Below are 20,055 nucleotides of genomic sequence, written 5' to 3'. Positions count from 1 at the left end.
GAAAAAAATCTGCAGTTAGAAAACATTTAGCAAAAGAATTAAAATTAAATCTACAATCAACTAAAATTTTGCCAAAAAAAAAAAAAATTGCTATAAGTTGGCCGTCAAGGCCCTTAAATGCCAACAACTGGCTCCTTTTTCATTTCCTAGTGAGTTTTCATTTTAATTTTTTGTACTCTTCCCTCACCTTCACTAATTAGTCACATAATAGATAAACTTCATTTTGATGTTGGCCCATATGCTTAATAAACTGTCATAAATTTATTTTTTGAAGTTTGGTTTTACTCCCCATTTTTTCAATTCCTTTCCTTTTTCCTGACAATAGTTCCTCCAATGTTTTCTAACTTAAAAGTAAAACCTTGAATGTACCCATCTATTTTAAGTTCCAGTACTTAAAATCTCTTTTTTTAAGATTTTCTTTTCCCATAAAACGTTTGCACTCATAGTCTTATTTGCGTTGCTGTTAAGGAAATCTTTGGTCTAAATCAAAGCAATTGCAAATGGAAAAGAGATTTCATTGAACAATGAAACAAAGAGGAAAATTTAAGCTAACATACCGTTCATTTTATTGTAGAGAACCCAACGGTAATTCTTCTATTAGAGAACCCAGTAACTTCTCTGGTAGGGAAAAAATTAAATTAACAATTGAGATAAATAACATTTGAAAGTTTGAGAAGCTGCACTATAGGAGTGCCTTCTGCCTTCTTCAGATTGAAGATAATCTCTATGGAAAGAAATTGCATCTGCTTCTTTTGGGGACAAAAATTGAAACTATGAAGGATGAAGACTTGAACCTTCTTGATAGACAAGTATTGGGAGTTATTCGATTAACTCAATCAAGATTAGTTGTGCTAAATGTTGTGAAAGAAAAAACCATAGTGGATTTGATGAAGGCTTTGCCTAGCATGTATGAAAAGTTGTCGGCTAACAACAAAGTGTATCTAATGAAGAAGTTATTTAATCTGAAGAAGGTAGAAGGCACTCCTATAGTGCAGCATCTGAATGAGTTCAATACAATCACAAATCAATTATCCACTATGGAAATTGAATTTAATGATGAGGTTCGTATATTAATTCTTTTTGCTTCTTTACCAAACAGTTAGGAAGCCATGAGAATGACAGTGAGTAATTTTGCAAGGAAAAACAAACTCAAATATGATGATATTTGAGATTTGATTTTAAGTGAAGAGGTTCACAAGAGAGATGCAAATATAGACAATGCACAAGATAAACCTTTTGTCAAGGAGAATAAGAGCAGAGATAGAAGCAAATGACCTAATGATCAAAAATTCAATGGTAGGTCACAATCAAGAAATAGATCTCAATTCAAAGAAACTAGAGAATGCTTCCATTGTGGTAAAAAATGGCCACTTAAGAACAGATTGTTGGCATTGGAATAAAGAACAAAATAAAGGAAAATATGAGAAGAATGATAGTGAGAAAAATACTACAGCTGTTGTGATTGCTGAGGATGTTGTGGTGCTCTTTATTGAAGAGCAAAATAAGTGTGAGCATGTTGCTAATAATGATAATGAGTGGGTTGTTGATTCTGTATCCTCCCACAATGTTTTCCCTACAAAGGGGTTGTTTACCATGTACAAAGTAGGAGACTTTGGTATAATTACTCAAAAATTGTGGGAATTGGTGATGTGTGCATTGAAACCAATGTTGGTGGCACTATGATGATGAAGGATGTGTGACATATTCCAGATTTAAGGATGAACGTGTTTTCTACATTGGCTATGGATCGAGCAGGATATTGTAACTATCTTGGTGATGGAAGATGGATACTTACTAAGGGGTCATTGGTTGTTGCAAGAGGACATGCATGTTGCAGTATGTACAGGACTCATGTGAAGACATGTAAGAAGAAGTTCAATGAGATTAAAGATTTTGAGAAGACTCCACAGTTAAGAGTTAAGATTGGTGGTGATGTCAAGAGGGTGAAATTCTCATTGCCTAATAGTGCTTTAGAAAAGGAAGTGATAGGTGATGAAGAATATGAAGACGCTAAGGCTACATTAAATAATGATGAAATGAAAGACCTTGGAGATCTTGAGCAAGGGGAGCAATATCCTCCACTAGAGATTGTTGAACTTCACAAGAAGTGGATTACTGGAGAACATCGATCTGTTAGCTTCAAGAATAATTGGGCTTCTGATGNAAAAAAAAAAAAAAAAAAAAAAAAAAAAAAAAAAAAAAAACACACATTCTTCCAACTTCCCAAGCCCTTTTAACAACCCCGCCGGAATTGTGACTGGAACTGGCAAAAGCCGGTATGGCCGCAGCCCCCACTGGGCTTTCGGTGCGGCAGAATCTAGGTGTAACCCCGATGGCACCTTACAAGGTGGCCCAGAGGGATGTTATTAGAGTACCTAACGTCTTTCCTCGGAGCGCACCCCCGACGAAGAAGACGTGCAAATTCACCTCATGGGCGGTGCTCGAGTGTTGCCGTCTCCAACGGCCAACACTAGTGAGGAGTGGAGAGAATCAAGGGAACATCATGGGGGAAGGTATCCCGGAGCCCCTACATCTGCTCCTCTCTTTGTCCCAGCTCCGCCTGGCCGAGAAGGGAGTTGTCGGTGGCCTGGAAACATGATGGCCCGCCCCCTTCTCTACCTTTTGTGTCAAGCTCTCCCATTCTCTTTATGCCAATAAAGGGATGGCTTGACACTTCCCACCGGCTAGCTTTTTTAGAGCGGCTCCACCTGAGCCTCTGATTGTAAAAATAGCTGGTAGGATTAGCTTGTAAATTTGTGTGTGAAACACACCTGCCTGAACCTCTGATTGTAATTTGTAATGTTTCTGTTTATGAAATAATAATATCAAGATTTCTCTCTTCGCTGTCGCATCTTCTATTTTTTTTTTTCAACCTACTGTAAAACGACTACTTAGAACACTTGCCTGGTGCGCCGGCTAGCACCCTAATCCTCCCCACAGACGGCGCCAATTGTAGGGACTCAGTTTGGATTGACCCTGAGTATGAATGGGTTTTCAGCCCAATCAAGCCCAAACAATAAATTTTTAGAGAGTGGGTTAAAGGTTTAGGCGCTGGCCGTCGTTCATCAAGCATGAACTCTCTTTTATAAAAAAGATACTTAGAGTTTCTTTACAACTGGCTGGGGGGAAATTGCTCCTTGGCCATGGGCCGAGGAGACCTTTTTCTTCCCCATTTTCCCCCCCTCTCTTTACTTTACTTGCTTTTCTTATATAGTCTTCATCTTCCTATCTCCTTCTTCCATCTGTTGATCATCCATTCGCCTCCCTTCTGGCCATCCGTCCCATCAGAGGCCTTATCGGTACTCAAGTGGTTCACTCTGATCAACGTTGCCCTGCTAAGGGGTTATATCCCCATTAATACGGCCATAGGGATTAGGTGAATGCATTAAGTGTGAATGTGACAGCTTGCTCTGGGCTTGTCCCCTCCAAAAATTATCCTTAGTATGCCAAGGACGAAGAGGTCCTCGGCGTGGGTCAGAAAAAGAGGTTTTTGTCTAACTTAGCCTTGACTGGTCAGTCCTCCACGGCGTTGGCCTTGGACCTACTACGCGATGGGCTATGTCTGTCAGGCCCACGGGCCCCACAGAAACTATTTTTAGAAACATTTTATAAAAAAAGGAAAATAGTAACTAACTTTTTTGCAGTGTTTCATATTTCTCATAAAAGTGTCATAAAAACTTTCCTAAAATGACCTATTAACAAATGCTCTAAGGGCAACTAAGAGTTAGTAATGTTCATGAGTATATGCTTCGGTTGGTTATTGAAAAGGCAAAATTAACCGAAGACCACTAAGAATCTCACATCTCCTCATTCGTCATCAACCAGACTAATAAAGATTAGGCATAATTGACTAGGGTATCCTTATTTAATTTTTCTGGAAGGTCATAAGGTTAATTAAGGTTTTGTATTTGAGTCTTTTGGTTCTGGGACATATTTACTCATAGAGCATCATGTATATCAAATGCATACTAGCAACTTATGGCACAACCAGCACAAAGAAATATAAGAATTACAATGGCCATAAAAAATAATAATAATAAAATTAATATAATAATAAAAAAAAAAGAAGCAAATTGTTCCAATAAATTAGTCTTTGAAACAAGATTTTGTTCATTCTATGGAAAACTTGCTATTGTATCCGCATCAACATTGTTGTATTAAAAATACACACATAAATGTATAAAGTTTTACAACTTTCTTTTAGGGGCTTTTATATTTTGAAACCATTATAACATAGTTTATTATTAGTTGTCATTATACTTAACCCAAACCCACCCATTACAACATAATTCATTATCAGTAGTCGTTAGAAAGCATGCAAGTTCTCTTTTCTTTTTGTTTTTTAGTGAAAAAATCATAAGTCATACATGAAGTCATGAATAACAATTTGTTGTACTTTGTTAAGTTTATGACACATGTATCTGACTGTATCAAATCTAAACACATTCTATCTAGGTGTCACATCTTATTATTACATGTCCATATTTTATGGATTTTTCTTCTTGATTTTGTTAGATATTGCATGCTCATTCGTGAGAAACATGGTGAATCGATATTCACGAGGTTTGAGTCCCACAAATTTGTCTGGATTGAGAAATTTGTAAAAATTGGAACTTGTAGTAAATGCTAGTAATAGTGTCACACCCACCTTACGATAATTTGTTTGAATTGAGAAATAAAAAAAATATCATTTTTTTTTTGTCCCTGTTTGTGTGTAGTAAGTATATTCTAGTGAGCCTAGTATCATTCACTTTACCTATGATTTGTTTGATTTGAGTAAGTAAAGCAAGAGATCAAAGAAAATCAGCTTTTTTTTTTTCCTTCTGTCCTTGTTTGGATGTGGTATTAGTATATATGCTAGTAAGTAGTAACTTTCATCTTACCTATGATTTTTTTTTTTTTTGGTCCTTGTTTGTGTAGTAAGTTTATTCTAGTGAGCCTAGTATCGTTCAACTTACCTACGATTTGTTTGATTTGAGAAAGCAAAGCAAGAGATCAAAGAAAATCCGCTTTTTTTTTATTTTGTCCTTGTTTGCGTCATTGCGTGTGGCAGTAGGATATATGCTAGTAACTTTCACCTTACCTATGATTTTTTTTTTCCTTTTGTTTTCTTGTTTTTGGATGTGAACCTATGATTTGTTTGAATTGTGAAAGAAAAAGAGGATATCATTGTCAAGGAAAATATGATGTTTTTTTGTTTTGTCCTTATTTTGAGAGAGAGAGCGAATTCTTCTCATTTTGGACAGTGTTTACTGCAAAGATATTTTTGGGTGCATTTATGGCCACTTGCTTTACAGGTGAGATTGAGACTATGCAAGACTATAATACAGTACCGCGGAGAATTTGTCAATCTCTTGGACCATTTATTGTTCACGTTCTCATTCCCACACCACACACAACTTTTCTCCAAATGCATTTTTTTAAATTAAAAATTTCAACTCAATAGCCAAACAAGATTGGCTTCCTCAAACTTATTTAGCAATCATTTAATCTTTTTTTTTTTAATAGTATAAATAAAAAAGAAAAAAAGATGGATATTCTCCTAACTAATAAATCGCTTAAAACTTCTTTAAAAACTTTTATTTAACATTTTTTTTTTGTGTGTACACACGCACATGCATAAGTGAATAAGCATATTAATCTTAAGGAAAAGTTAACAAATACCCACAATGGTTTATATAATATTTTTAAAAACGTTTTATGAAAAAAGAAAAAAATAACTAATTTTTTTAATAACTTTTTATATTTTTCATAAAAATAATATTAAACTTTTCTTAAAATAGTCCATTAAAAAATGTCTTAAAGGCGCCCGTTAACCGGAGATACCGGATCCTTCATCTTAAATTACAAAAAAAAAAAAAAGAAATTTCTTTTCTGCTCGATAGATTTGAATCTAGGACATATTAAATCTCTCTCACCCATATCTTTTATGTTACAGCCCAACAGACACCCTAAGATTAGTTAAAACATTTAAATCAGTACGTCATAAACAAATATTAAGTCAAAAGCTCTTCAATTAACGTGACAAGGTATTAAAAATTTTAAAATTAAAGTATCATGAATTAAATTCTCAAGATGATGAACACACATAGAGAATCACTTTAAAATTGAGCATGTACTTCGAAGTTGGAAATGATGGTCACCACAACTCGCTAGGTGGTTCTCTTCTCCTCTTTTTTGTCTAGTCAGTCGGTTTGTCTTGGTGGTCCTACTTGTAATCTTAGGTGGCAATAATTTACTGGTCACTGACTCATATTGATCAGATTTCACTGACTCATATTGATCAGATTAATATTATAGAGTTTGAGTGGATAGGACTCAGGAGCTGCACCCTTTTCAAACTACCAAATATTCACACTCTCTTCCCATTACAGAGTTACGGTTACCTTTGCTTGTCTTCCCAAAGAGACCCAAGTAACTTTCACTCTTATCTCTTAGCCTCACCACATATACAAAGCAAAAGCAAGAGCGAGAGTGAAAGAAAGAGTCTCAGAAATATGTCACTTTTCCAGGTGAAACGCTCACCCTGCAAGCTACTTCTCTTTCTTGAACCGCACAAACTCTTTTATATATATTCTTCATTACCGCTGTTATTTATTGTCATTTTTTTTAGCTCCCAACTTTGGTTATTTTATTTTATTTGAATTTGTGTATCTATAGAATGTTAAAGATTATGTTACCATTGTCTTTGAAATGAAACCATTCCATTGTATTCTTTTAGGAAACCAGTGTAACATGTCATGATATAGACTTATTTTTAGTGTTTATTGGAAGATGAATAAACTGAATAATTATGCCAAAGAAAAAAGAGAGAGAAAGAAAATGAGTGTAACATGTCACGGGATAGACTTATTTAGTGCTTAGCAAAGTTCTCATTGAAGGATGAAATTATCAAATTTAAGCTCATTAAGATTGCCTGGCATTGTTTTCATTTTTCAAGTATCTATATTGAGTATTGACGGTTATTTTTGTTCTCAAATTTGTATTGATAACTACATTTTAATTGGTATTGTCTATTAAAATGACAATTTCATTTGTAATTACATTTTTTTTTAATGAATGTAGGAATAGTAGTGCAACCAGAGTTCAAGTGTAACTGAGTCCGGATGGTAGAGGTTTAACCATGGCAGAAAGGGGAACCAAAAGTTCTGATGATCTAGATTTTACTAAAAAAAAAAGTAGGCATATGTGGGTTCGGTGCTAAAATTGTTATGGGTTATATATTGATTGATGACTTGGTGCTTATGTTGTTATATAATGTATGAATGGGGTCATTTGGACATAACAACAGGGCGAAAATGTGTAATTTGTCCATCTTCAAAGTAGCATTCATCATTGAAGTGGACATTATTGTTGCTATAATTTCTAATCTGGTGTTCTTTTGAATTGTCAGTGTTAGTGGGACACATAGCTGAATGGGATTAAATGTATTCCTCCTTGTTTCTAGACAATATTGGAATGCATAGATACCAATGGCCACAATATATTGTAACCTAAACACAGGGTCTGGTCTGAAGAAACTCAATGAATACCTTCTGCATCGGAGTTACTCAAATAGGCAAGTTTCATCTCTCTCTTTTTTTTTTCTTTTTTCTTTTTTTTTTTTTTAAATCCCAAACATTCTGTAATTGTTCTTATGAGACATTGATTTGTGTGGTATTTCTATTATGTTCTTTGTCCTTAACGATTCAAACTACAAGATATCAATGATGAGATAGTTCATTTGTTATACTTCTGAGCTTCCAAACTTCAAATGATGATGTTTCTGCCGCAACTGAAAAAAAAAACAAAAAAGAGGGGGGGTCTTATTAAGTGATGACATGAAATACAAAAAGGAAATAGTCATGTATATATTCTGGAAAGTCCTTAGGCACTAAATTTAAAATTGGAAAAAAGGTGTAAGTGTAACACACTAATACTAAGAACGAAGCCTAAAGCTGACTGTTTTTATTTCATTATAAAGCTAACCAATCATAAAAGGATGCTATGGCGTTGTTCATAAGGATAACGTACAGTTTCTAAAATTTTCAAAATGCCATAAGCATAAAGCATCAGAAAGAAAAACAAAATATAGTGAATCATGCAAAAAGGAACTTAAATGAAACAAATTTTTGTTGTAAATGGGAATAAAAACAAACTGTTTGCAAAAACATTGACTAAAATGAAACATTGTATATGACATTTATCTTAAATGTCATTTGAAGATACCAAGAAGTTATCTATGAGTTCTTGAATAGCATCTTAGAAAATTGAGTTCTTTCTTATTCTTCAAAGTGTTGAATATAGTTTAAAACATTGTAGTTGAAGTTTGAAGATACTTTTAATTTGTGTAGAACTCATCCAATATGGCCTATTGTACAATAAAAGTACAAGGTGTAATGCTTATGATCCAATTTTTTGAAACATATTATTCTTTTGCTGGCATGCCTGAATCTTCCTGATTATTATTTGATATTTATACTCCAATTTACTTTTTTGTGAAAGAATGAGAGGGGAAAGTGGGCTCATTTCTAATTTTTCTGCATTCACTGACATTTCTCATTTTTTAGGTATCATCTAAACTCCAAAAGATCATCAAGCTTCTTCTGTAACAGTAAAAAGCATTTCCATACCACTTACAGAAGAAAATTGAAAATAGAAAAAGGACACCAATCTCAACAGGTATCTTCAGAGAGAAATGCAGACTATTCTGGCACGACTACTGAAGAAGAAAAAGAAAATGACGTTTCTAAGGCAATTTTGATATGGAGGGCAGTTAAATTACCAATGTATTCTGTTGCTTTGGTTCCTCTCACTGTGAGTTCTCTAACACTTTGCGTTCTAATCATTTTAGAGTGTAGTTGTTAGCATTACAGCAATTTTATTTTATCAAGTGAATATGTTGTTTTACCCCTGTTAATTTTAATTTTAATTTTCAAATTCTTCTGATGTGATCATATAAAATATTACAGAAAAATAAGCACACGAATTTTTTAAGGATGACTATAATGGAAAACAGAAAAACCAACCCTGTAATAATTTATGACGAGGTAGAGTAATACGAATTGAAATTTAAATTAGGGAAAGTCATTAAAGATGGTTTGTATGTGAAAGGAACAAAAGGAAAAGGGAGACAGATAATTATGTGGGTAGAAGTTAGAAGGAAGGACATGGATGTTAAAAAAGTAAATAGGGGTATGACCTTGTAAAAGGCTGAGGTGGCATAAAAGGATCCATGTATCTGACTCCAATTAGTTAGAGGATTAAGAGTTAATTGAGTTGGGTTAAATATATTTGTATAAATTTATTAAAATGCCCAGTATCCTTCCTTCTTATGGTGAATCCTAAATCAAGGGTTTTGCTAGCAAAATGACAGTTTTAAAGTTGGTGGGAATTTAGGAAGATGACTATTGAGATATGGAGGGACTGAGCCAGTAAATATTTCTTCTTTTTTCTACACACTGCAATATACTATTATTTGTCTCTTTCTGAGAAATATGAAAGAGATATTACTTAAGGCCTTCAATTTCCAGTGCTGAATTGGTGAAACAGTCTTTATCAGACCCTTCAAATTTTGTTTGTTGCACACTCCCACACTAAAGCAATGAATTCTAATTGTGTTATAGACACTGGAATCAAAATTTCAGTAATGCACTCGTCTATCTTGGTGTTTTTCCCTGTAGTTTAATTGTATGCACTTTGTGTCTTACTCTATTTAGTGTCCACAAACAGGTAGGTAGTGCGGCTGCTTATTTTCAAACAGGCATATTCTCCGCTAGGCGTTATTTTGTTCTCCTGGCTTCCTCAGTTCTTATTATCACATGGCTTAATTTAAGGTGAGTCATATTTACTATTTCAGCTAGTGAGTTGATTATGACTTGACTCTGAGCAAGCTTAACTGTGAGAGAAACTGCTCATCTAGTAGGGCTTGAAAGATGATATTATCTTTCTTTTTGTTTATAATAATTTTTTTCTTGCTTTTACATACATTTATAGTGTGAGGACACATATATATGGAGTATATGATGTTTTCTTAGCAACCATAGTGAGTCCTTAAGTTTTTGTCTTGCCAAAAGCAGCTGTGCTTCAGTCTGCTGTTGGACTTTAAGCTTCTTGCATTTAGGTCGAGTCCAATGCTGGTTGCAAACCCAAAATAGCTTTATCTATTCTGCACCTTTCAAAGCTCAACATTCCACAATTTATGAGATATGGATGACTGAAAAAGAGTATTAATTAGGCTCAGCTTCTTGGAAAGGGATGTACTTAGATATTGGCAAAACTCTTTTTGCTGTAAGAAATCTCTGGTTTGAAGCTAACTCTTTCTTTGTGACAATGAAGGGATGATGGGGTGCCCACTAATTAATCAACTATAGGGCCAAAGTGTACTACATGATACTAGTTCACCCTATTTCCAGCTTTCCTTGCTGCTTTTCAAAACTTCTTGAGTATTTTATCTCCCAACAACAGTCTGACTGTATTATCCTAATTGAGAACCTTACTATAAGCTTTAACCAAGTCTCAGGCCTCTCATATATGAGGTCAAGTCACCAATCAGTCTTGTTTAGCAAAAATTGTCTTTTCGTATTCCAAACACACGCCACTATATATAGACCCTTATACCCACTAATTTGAGAGAGCTTCTAGAGAGAATTTTGTGGGAGAAACCCTAGAGAAAAACAAGATTGTCTCATCCCCAATCTTTACCTTAGAGACTCTACAAATTGCTCTACTCTCTTCCTTTCAATTACCATACCCTTGAGAGGTCATTGACCAAATCCTTATTTCACCACACCTACGTCTGTTAGAAGGTTCATTTGGTGCTAAGGGAAGCAGTTTGGAAGGAACTAATATACATTGGTTGAAGCTATGGTCTAGTAGAGGAATCCAGGAAGCTAAAGAAGAAATAGGTTCGGCGTAATCTCGTTGGAGCAAGAAGTTTGGAGGGCTTAGGTACTTGGGTAGATTAGGCTTGGAGGGTCTTCTGCTGTTCATATATCTCAACTACATTCTTTAGTGGATTATTTGATTGCTTGAAGGGCGGTGGAGAGGTTTTACACCGAGGACTTTGGTTTCCTCTTCGATAACACATCGTGTGTTATCCGTGTGTTTGCATCTTCCTTCCCTTTATCTTTGCCTTATATTTACTACTATGGATGTGTTTATATTTGGCATAGATTAGTTATCAATTCTGTGATTGGCTTATGTTCATGTTCTGCACATAAATTGTTTGACTGTAAGCTTGAATTTATATTTTATTATTTGGGGTCTAAACGTTCAAGGGTGTTTTATACACATTTTGAACTTTCAATTGGTATCAGAGCGGGTACACTTTTTGTGGTTTAAATACCTGAGTGTGATCCTTGACCCTTTTTGAGATGGATAGGTCTCAATCCTTAAATGTTCCACCATTTTTTTATGGTAACAATTATGCCTTCTGGAAAGTTAAAATGAGGGCATTTCTATGCTCTATTGATGACACCGTGTGGGATGCAGTTGAAATGGGTTGGACCAGGCCAAAGGCTGAAAAATCCACCTGGGATAAGGTAGCTCTTGCGACAGCCAATGCTAATAATAAAGCTTTAAATGCTATATTCTGTGGTGTGTCTCCAAATGAATTCCACAGGATATCTCACATGACTGTGGCTAAGGAAGTTTGAAAGATTTTGAATACAACTTATAAGGGGACTAAGAAGGTGAAGGACACAAAGCTCCAAATGCTTATCACCAAATTCGAAGAGCTTAAGATGGGAGATGATGAGCCCTTTGATTCGTTTTATGGGAAATTCAATGAAATTGTGATTGCGAAGCTCAATCTTGGTGAGAAGATTGAAGATACTAAGGTGGTGAGAAAAATTTTAAGATCCTTACCGGAAAGCTTTCGAGCAAAAGTCACAGCTATAGAGAAAAGCAAGGATCTGGATGAAATTAAGATTCAAGAGCTTATTGGGTCACTTCAAACGTATGAGCTTGGACTGCCTTCCCACAAGACGAGTAAATCGCTTACTCTTAAAACCATCACCGAAAGAATAGATGATCCTTCCAAAGAAGATGGAGTGGAGAAGGAAGTATCATTTCTTGTAAAAAACTTTCGAAAATTTCTGAAGATGAAGAATAGTGGGAAACCATTCAACAGAGGGAAGTTTCCATCCTTAAGAGGTGGTAGGAAAGACTTTAAGAAGAGTGAAGGGAAGGATTCTTAATTTCCTGCGGACATTGTGTGCTTCGAGTGTAATGGACATGGACACTTCAAAAAGGAATGTCCTAATTATTTGAAGGCAAAAGGAAAGGTCTATACCACTACCTTGAGTGATACTGATTCATCAAATTCTATCTCTGAAGATAGCTGTGACAGAGAAGAAAATTACTCCGCATTCATGACCATTGCATATGTAGAACTCTCGGATGATTTAGGTTCACTTATGAAGGAGCTTGGAGAACATTCTAATTTGGAGTCTATTGGAATAGGTGAGGAGTCTGAAGATGAGGAAGTTGAAAAAGCAGTGGGATTGCAAGAAACTTACAACTCATTCCTTGAAAAGACCGGTGAATATGCTAAGGTGGCTAATGCAGCCATTAAGTAGATGAAGGGGGCTGAGGAAAATTACAAAAGTCTTCTGGCACAGTACAAGGAGGCGAAATGTGAAATTGAGACACTAAATGGTGAGTTGTCCGAAACTTATATCAAAGTAAGATTTCTTAAGCAAGATGTGGTGCAAGCTCATGCCAAGATAGGGAGAGTCTCCTCCTAGAAGTTAGAAGATGTTATTTCATCTCAAAAACCTTCCTCAGATAAGTCCAAGTTGGGTTACACCGAAGGGAGTAGCACATCAGCCATGGTTGTCAAAAAAGTGAAGCTTGTAAAGGCTAAAGAGATGATTGCGAATAAGTCTATTCTTGAGAAAATTAAAGCTGAAATGATGAACAATGTGGCTGATCAACGGGTGTTTAATAAGTCCCACAGTCAATCAAACTCCAGATATGGAGCTAGAGGAAGATCACTTCCAAGATCTCACCAGGGTCCTAGAATGAACTATCTCTGTCACTATTGTGGAGTACAAGGACATACAAGATCCAATTATCACAAGCTGAGAGCAGTGAACAATATAAATGCACCTCGGTCATGAGGGAGAAGAAATGACATGAGGTCTTGGGGTGGTGAGCAACCAAGAAGTCAAAACTGTGATCCAGGAATGATGGACGTGATGAAGATGATCGGTGCATTCACCAATTGCCTGGAAAGCTTCACACGAAGGTTTGACAGTCCTAATTCACGTACCCAATCCGTTAAGGATATCACCCCAAACGCACGTGACGTGTGGGTGATAAAGGGTACTCATGCATAAGCATTACAATATGTCAATGCATCAATACTTTCCATGTTTGTGAATATGCTTGGTTGTGTGCTTCTTGCCAGTATTTTTTTTGTGTGTTTTGTCTTCGCTTCAAATGTTTTTTACATTTTCTTCTTGCTATGTTTTTGATCAATCTTTTACTATTTTTGTGTCAAAAATCCAAAAACACATAAAAAGTAGAAAATCCAAAAAGTTTGATTGATTTTGTTGAGTTTTGTCTCATAGCATGTTTTGCCTTGTACCTTTGTACTTATGGCTTTGTGCATTTAACGAGCTTAGCTTGTCTCTCATGCACTCATATCATTGTGGACGAAATTCTGAAATCTATGTTACTGTTGTAAATAGATCTTCAACCCTGTCATGAATGATTAGTGAATAGTTTTTTTGATCTTGAGACATGCATAGACTCATGCCTATATATCTTCCCATTTTTTATTTTTATACTTAAAAGAGCACTCTAAATGTAAATCTCCAAATGAAAAGAGATATAGAGCTGCAAAAGCCTGTCGCACATACTAGTATTCAACTAGGAAAAAAGGAAAGCAACTAAAATAAAATGTTTGATGCCCAAAAAGCCAAAGGCTAACTCATCAATTGAAATATCAAAAATTTCAGGCATCTATCTCAAAAAGATATTTTCTTTGCTCAAAAAGTGCAAATGATACGTTGAATATGGAGCCAAATGAAAAGCTTCAAAGAATTGTTATCAAGTACTTGTGAGAGGTCATATATGCATGTTTCTATAATTGAGATAGGTTACATTATTTAGTACTAGTTGTGTATGCCTTGATTGAATTGATCATTGAAGCTTCACATTAGACTAAGGACTATCTCATTTTTGATATCCACACATAACACACAAGTCTATGTTCAATGAATGCCATATTCATTTATGTGACTGTACTTGATTAAATGTGTTTTCACCAGCTTAATTTGTGTTGATCAAACACAAAAATATTTTTGAGTGTTTTTGTTTGATTTTGGAAAGTATTTTGTTTTACAAAAACAGTCAAAATTTTCAAAAACACTGTTACCCTGTTTTGGCGACAAGGTCGCGGGTTAGTCCAATCGCATGCTTCAGTCGCGAAGCTCACTCTGAGAGTTTTCGCGGGTCATTGGTAAGTCAAGGTGTTGACACCCCATTTTGTAACCCGCATTTAACCTCACATGGAGGGTAAAAGGGTAATTTTGCCTTGAAAATATGCATCTTGATTCTAGCCATTAGATCCCTAATCTCATTTCACTAAAATGATCTTCATGTTGTAACGATCAAATCGACTGGTCATAAGCTCTAATCGGACAATCAGATTGAAAGTTATCATCAAATCAAATTTTAATGGCTGAGATGCACTATCACAAATTTAGTCCAACTATATGTGATTATGAACAATTGATTTCAATTGGTTATAAGTGTAATCAATTTGAGATTAATGACGTGTCATAATTTGATTGGTTAGGACTACATTTTATAGTGAGGTTGCATATACCTAATTAATTAGATAGTTAAACATTAATTATTCAATGAGTAATTTATGCAATTATCTTTTAAATAGAGTAAATTTGAAACCAATTAAGTCTGAAATGGGAGTGATTGGAGTCATTTAATGTTAATTGGGAGCTAATTTGGGACCTATTAATATTAATTGTGCTGAAACCATTTTCTAACAAATGACCTCTGCTCACAATTTCATCAATATCTCTCAGAATATTTCGAATTTTTGAATGAGGTTAATTTTCCTAGAAACTAGACATCCGGGGCTTCAATTTGAGTATAAGAAAGAGACAATTTCGATCAGAATTGATATGATTTTTCGAAATTGGCTCTACAAGCTGTAACATCAGTTATGGGAAAACCGAATTTTGGCTTGCTTCCCACTCCCATCAATCTCTCCATTTAATGCACCAGATTTTCTCCAAAGCTAAAATGAGGTCTAGGTTCATAATTCTTGTCAACCCTCATTAAATGGTCTTCCATTCATATTCCTTCCACCACTACTATATAAACTCTCCCTCTCCTTCATTCCAGAGCACACAAAAACCCCATCTCTTCTCCTCTCTTGAGTTCTAGTGAAGTAGAGTAGTCTTGTCATATCTTGGTCTTCCTGAGACTCAAGGTATTGAGTGAGACTTACTCTCCCTTTCCTAGTTCTTCTTCTTTCCTCCACCCTTAGGACCTCTACCAAGAATCTCCTCCTCCACCGTATGGATCTTGCATGAAGGTATAATCCATTTCCCTAACTTGTTTTTTGAATTTTTTAATTGTTCTTATATGTTCTTCACATGTTCTTGGTTGTTCATCACATGTTCATGCATATCACTAGTTTTAATCTTAAATCCACATCAAAAATATGAAAAACATATTTGTTTCATAATTATTTCAAATCTTTGAGTTTAGGTTATCACCATCCACGCACATTCACTAGAATTTTATTTTTCAATCCAAATGCAATGTTTAATAGATTGAATTAGGGTTTATCATATGCACACACATTAAATTCAACATGTAAATTGATTGACATATTGGATGATATGATATGATTGTTGGCCACCATAGTCTAAAAGACTGGTTTCACCGGGCAAGGTGGGTGCCTAACACCTTCCCACCTAATAACATAGCCTCCGAACTTAGATCAAGGGTTAGTAGATCAAATGCTTGTCCATGTAATTTTCAATTTCTAGATTGTAACTAGGAAACAAAGCCATGTACTTTATCTTAGATTGTATCTAGGACCAAAGCCATGTAATTTCCTATGTTCAATGTAAATTCAATTTCAAATTAATAAAATGAGGAATTTTTCAATTATGGTTTTCTTATTTTTTCAATAATTAAATAAGTGGTAATTCCATTGTAAAGCCCTTAATATAAAGGAGAAAATATAAGTAGTCGAACCTCCATTTTGAGAGGCATTAACACGACTCCACCTATTCACGTGGGTTTGGCCCAACAACATTTCATTAAAACGGGCCGGGGGCACGGTCTCTCACACAAGGCTACAGTCGCGAAAAAGACTTAGAAAATTTTCAAAAATTTGAGTTTTTGTGGTTTTCCCAGCTCAGTGTGGCGACTTGTTTGTGGGTGGAAGGTCTAGTCGCGAGGGGTACACAGAGATTTTCGCAGCTACCCTGGCGACTATCTCGTAAGTAGACCTTCCAGTCGCGAAAAACACTTCGAAGATTTTTTGAAAATCTTGTTTCATAGTGTTTCGCAGCTTACACTAGTGACTTGATCCGGTCGCGAAAAACGCCTGTTTTGCGTTTTAAAGACAATTTAAAATTTTTTTTTTTTTTCAGTTTTTCCCTCGAAAATCTGTGACTGTTCATTGTCGTTCCCAAATCATTCTTTCAAACACTCCATGTTTCTTTGAAAAAGCTCTCATCTTTGCATCATGTCCTCATCAACTAAAAAAGGTATGGGTTTTCTTTCCCTTACTTCATTCTTACTGTTTTGCTTTTTAGGCTATTGTTTTAAATGCTGCATTTGTGATTCTGCGATATAAATTGTTCAAACATGGGTTTGCCTAAAAAGTTGAGATTGATTTTGTGAGGGTATTTTTTTTGTTGTAGAGGTGTTTCAGAGATATGTGTGTTCATCAGGTTGCCAATACTTGGTCTGGACATTTATTTTTGTTGGATTTTCTTTTGGACATATGGTTTTGGGGCTTCTATTTTTATCTCTAAATGTGGTGTTAGAATTTTTAGGATATTTGAGTGTGTGGTGTTTATGGTTGGCATTGTTCTTATTTTAAAACACCTGATCTTGTTTGTGCTACTGTTTTTAGTTTTATTCTTGCACACTTCATACTCATTATGTCATGGTTCATTGACATAGGATCATATCTATCTGAATGTGTTTCACAATGTCATTTTTTTGCTCTTGTTTGCTCTTATGCTGTTTAAAGCTGTTTGAATTGATATATCCATCCTTTGGTTATCAACTATGTTGTTTCTGTGTTCTGTTTGGTCACTCTGTTACTCTCTTTGTAACTAACTTGTTACTAATGTGTGTGAATTTCCACATTGTGCTTTGTCTTGTTGTGGCCTTTTTTGCTTGTTTACAGATGGCTGCTTCACCTACAAAGAAGAAGACAACTGCTAAGAAATCTGACAAAAGAATGAAAATGGACTCTAACCTATTTAGGTCTATTCAACACTTTGAGAGATATAGGGATTCTTTTTCTAAAGGAACCATCATTCAGGAAAGATTTGTTGATTTCAAGGAGTTGAAGGACACTTTCATTCCAGAGTGTTTTGAGGGTAGAGGTTGGGGAAAACTGCTGAGTGACCTTCCACCTGTGTGTGACCCTCTAATCAGAGAATTCTATGCAAATGTTGTGATAAGGGAGGAGGAGTTGAGTTGTTGAGTGAGAAGAAAGGAATTTACCTTAGATGCTCATGATATTGATAAGGTTTTAGGGCTTAAGGGATTGGAAGATTATGAATTCACTAACTACAAGGACAGAGTGCTTTCTCTAGAAATTGTCCAGAAAAGAATTGGTGGGGTTATAGAAAAGAGATGTCTCAACACTTCTGATTTTCCTAAAGATATGAGGTGTCTAACTACCATAATGATGTACAATCTGTACCCTATAAGGAAGATGACTACACTGACAAATGCTAGAGCCATCTTTCTCATGGAACTTAAGGAGAAAATCTTTATTGATATTAGTTCTCACATCTTTGATACTATAGTGGATGAGACTAGATTCACCTCAAGACCCAAGCTGATTTTTCCTAGTCTTCTCATGATGATTTTCAGAGAAAAGGGTGTCGCAATTCTTCAGGATATTAGTCCTTTGCCTCTTCTATCAGCAATTAACAAATTTACTCTCACAAGGATACAAAGTCGTCTTCTAGGTGAAGAAGAAGAGGGTATTCAAGAAGAAGGTGATCCAATGGAGACTGAAGCAGAGGCTATCCAATGGAGACTGAAGCAGAGGCTATCCAATGGAGACTGAAGCAGAGGCTACAGGACCATCTTCCACACCAAGAAGAAGAGTCAAGAGAAGCAGGGCCTCTACTTCATCTGCTGCACCTCTTGATGCATTTCAGATCATCTTGGAAAGGCTTGATGAACTCAGAGAGGTTCAAAACCAGCATACTGAAAGGATGACAACAATGCAAGATCAGCTGGATGTACGCTCAACCAAGTTTGACAGTATTCACACTAACCAGGAGCAGTGACCCTTTGGCCATTCCAGTCAAAAAAGGGGAGAATGTTTGGGGCAGTGCTTGAGGGGGAGTGCTTGTTTTGAGGGGGAGATTTCTTTATCTCTTAAATGTTTTGTTTGTAGCTTTGATAGTTTCTTGATTAACTATTGTTATTATTGGTCCTAATCTTGTTTTGGTTTAAACTCATAACTCTTGAATGTGCTTAATACTTGGTTCATTTATATAGTGTTGATGTTATTCAGTTAATTCAGCACATTTGTTTCTGGTTTGTACCAATGTTGCTTATGTAAGCTTTAAGGGTTTGTTTATGCACACTTGTAGGCCTTTGTGGTTTGTACCATGCTTTATGTAGCCTTTATGCTTTGTTAAATTAGTACTTTTAATCTAATACTTGCATTCTTTTTTAAGTACTGTCACTCTTGTGCCCGTGTAGGATTTTTCCTAGATGCACATACTTCATGTATTATGCATTGGTTGAGTGTTAGTCATTCAAGTGATTTGCCTTGTGTTTGTCATCTTGAATGTCTGGATGTTCATTCCAAGTGTGAATGAGCATTGTGATCACTTGGTTATAGTGATTGCATGTTTTGGTCTTGCCATGGTTTATTGCTTTATTCCTTGTGCTTAATCGCATTGTGCTTGTTTCATTTGCTTTACAAGTTTTTTGCATACAATGAACTTATTGTGTTGTTGTGTTTCAGGAGTTACTTGTTCTTATAGTTCTAAAGCTCCACAGATTCTAGAGTTAGGTGTGAGTGAGTTTTCCAACTGTTCCCAATTCAAGCGTTAAGTCTAGAGTTTGTTTTGGGTTTTGTCACAGAAAAGCCAAAGGGGGAGATTGTAAGGTTGAAATTTATCAACCATCTTGTTGGCTTTATTCTGTGCCAATTTGCTTGTAATTTGCTTGTAATTTCGTGCCAATTTGCTTGTAAGGGTAGTGTGTGAGAAGATGTGAAGAAAATCTCAAGTATGTGCAAGAAAGCAAGATTTCGTAGTTAGTACTCACAGCTGAATCGCGACTGGCAAGCTGCCAACTGCAGGTACATGAGATGCATACATGGGGAGTTGAAGGGTCGCACCAGCTGTCGCATTACAAGACAAAAGTCCTAGGCTGGCCAGGCAATTATGTCGCGATTTGGACAAGCCGCGAGGTCAAACCGCCAATCAGCCCTGTTTGGCAAAAACTATCTCTTCGTATTCCAAACACACACCACTATATATAGACCCTTATACCCACTAATTTGAGAGAGCTTCTAGAGAGAATTTTGTGAGAGAAACCCTAGAGAAAAACAAGATTGCCTCATCCCCAATCTTTACCTTAAAGACTCTAGAAATTCCTCTACTCTCTTCCTCTCCATTGTCATACCCTTGAGAGGTCATTGACCAAATCCTTATCTCACCACACCTACGTCTATGAGAAGGTTCATTTGGTTCTAAGGGAAGCAGTTTGGAAGGAACCAATATACATTGGTTAATGCTATGGTCTAATAGTGGAATCCGGGAAGCTAAGGAAGAAATAGGTTCGGCGTAACCTCGTTGGAGCAAGAAGCTTGGA

At 35.8% G+C, this 20,055-nt stretch overlaps 1 protein-coding gene across 1 annotated transcript; it reads left to right on the top strand.

The window, feature by feature from the left end:
• Positions 1 to 6,281: 6,281 nt before the first annotated feature.
• LOC112011591 (uncharacterized) lies at positions 6,282 to 18,819 on the top strand. The gene is made up of 5 exons (XM_024043957.2): positions 6,282 to 6,512; positions 7,394 to 7,558; positions 8,550 to 8,796; positions 9,712 to 9,815; positions 17,390 to 18,819. The coding sequence occupies exons 2-5, from the start codon at positions 7,473 to 7,475 to the stop codon at positions 17,445 to 17,447; spliced, it is 495 nt and encodes a 164-aa protein (XP_023899725.2). The 5' UTR covers positions 6,282 to 6,512; positions 7,394 to 7,472; the 3' UTR covers positions 17,448 to 18,819.
• The last annotated feature ends 1,236 nt before the right edge of the window (positions 18,820 to 20,055 follow it).

The sequence above is a fragment of the Quercus suber genome, unplaced genomic scaffold, assembly GCF_002906115.3.
Source record: "Quercus suber isolate HL8 unplaced genomic scaffold, Cork oak 2.0 scaffold_74, whole genome shotgun sequence".
NCBI lineage: Eukaryota > Viridiplantae > Streptophyta > Magnoliopsida > Fagales > Fagaceae > Quercus > Quercus suber.
The sequence above is the reverse complement of the archived record's forward strand: the minus strand, read 5'-3'. Positions and strand labels throughout refer to the sequence as shown.

Excerpts from the sequence above, each read along its gene's own strand:
- LOC112011591 (XM_024043957.2), top strand. The coding sequence starts at position 7,473 with ATGGCCACAATATATTGTAACCTAAACACAGGGTCTGGTCTGAAGAAA. Across the intron at positions 7,559-8,549 it reads CATCGGAGTTACTCAAATAG|GTATCATCTAAACTCCAAAA; the intron begins GCAAGTTTCATC and ends CTCATTTTTTAG. Across the intron at positions 9,816-17,389 it reads ATCACATGGCTTAATTTAAG|ATGGCTGCTTCACCTACAAA; the intron begins GTGAGTCATATT and ends GCTTGTTTACAG.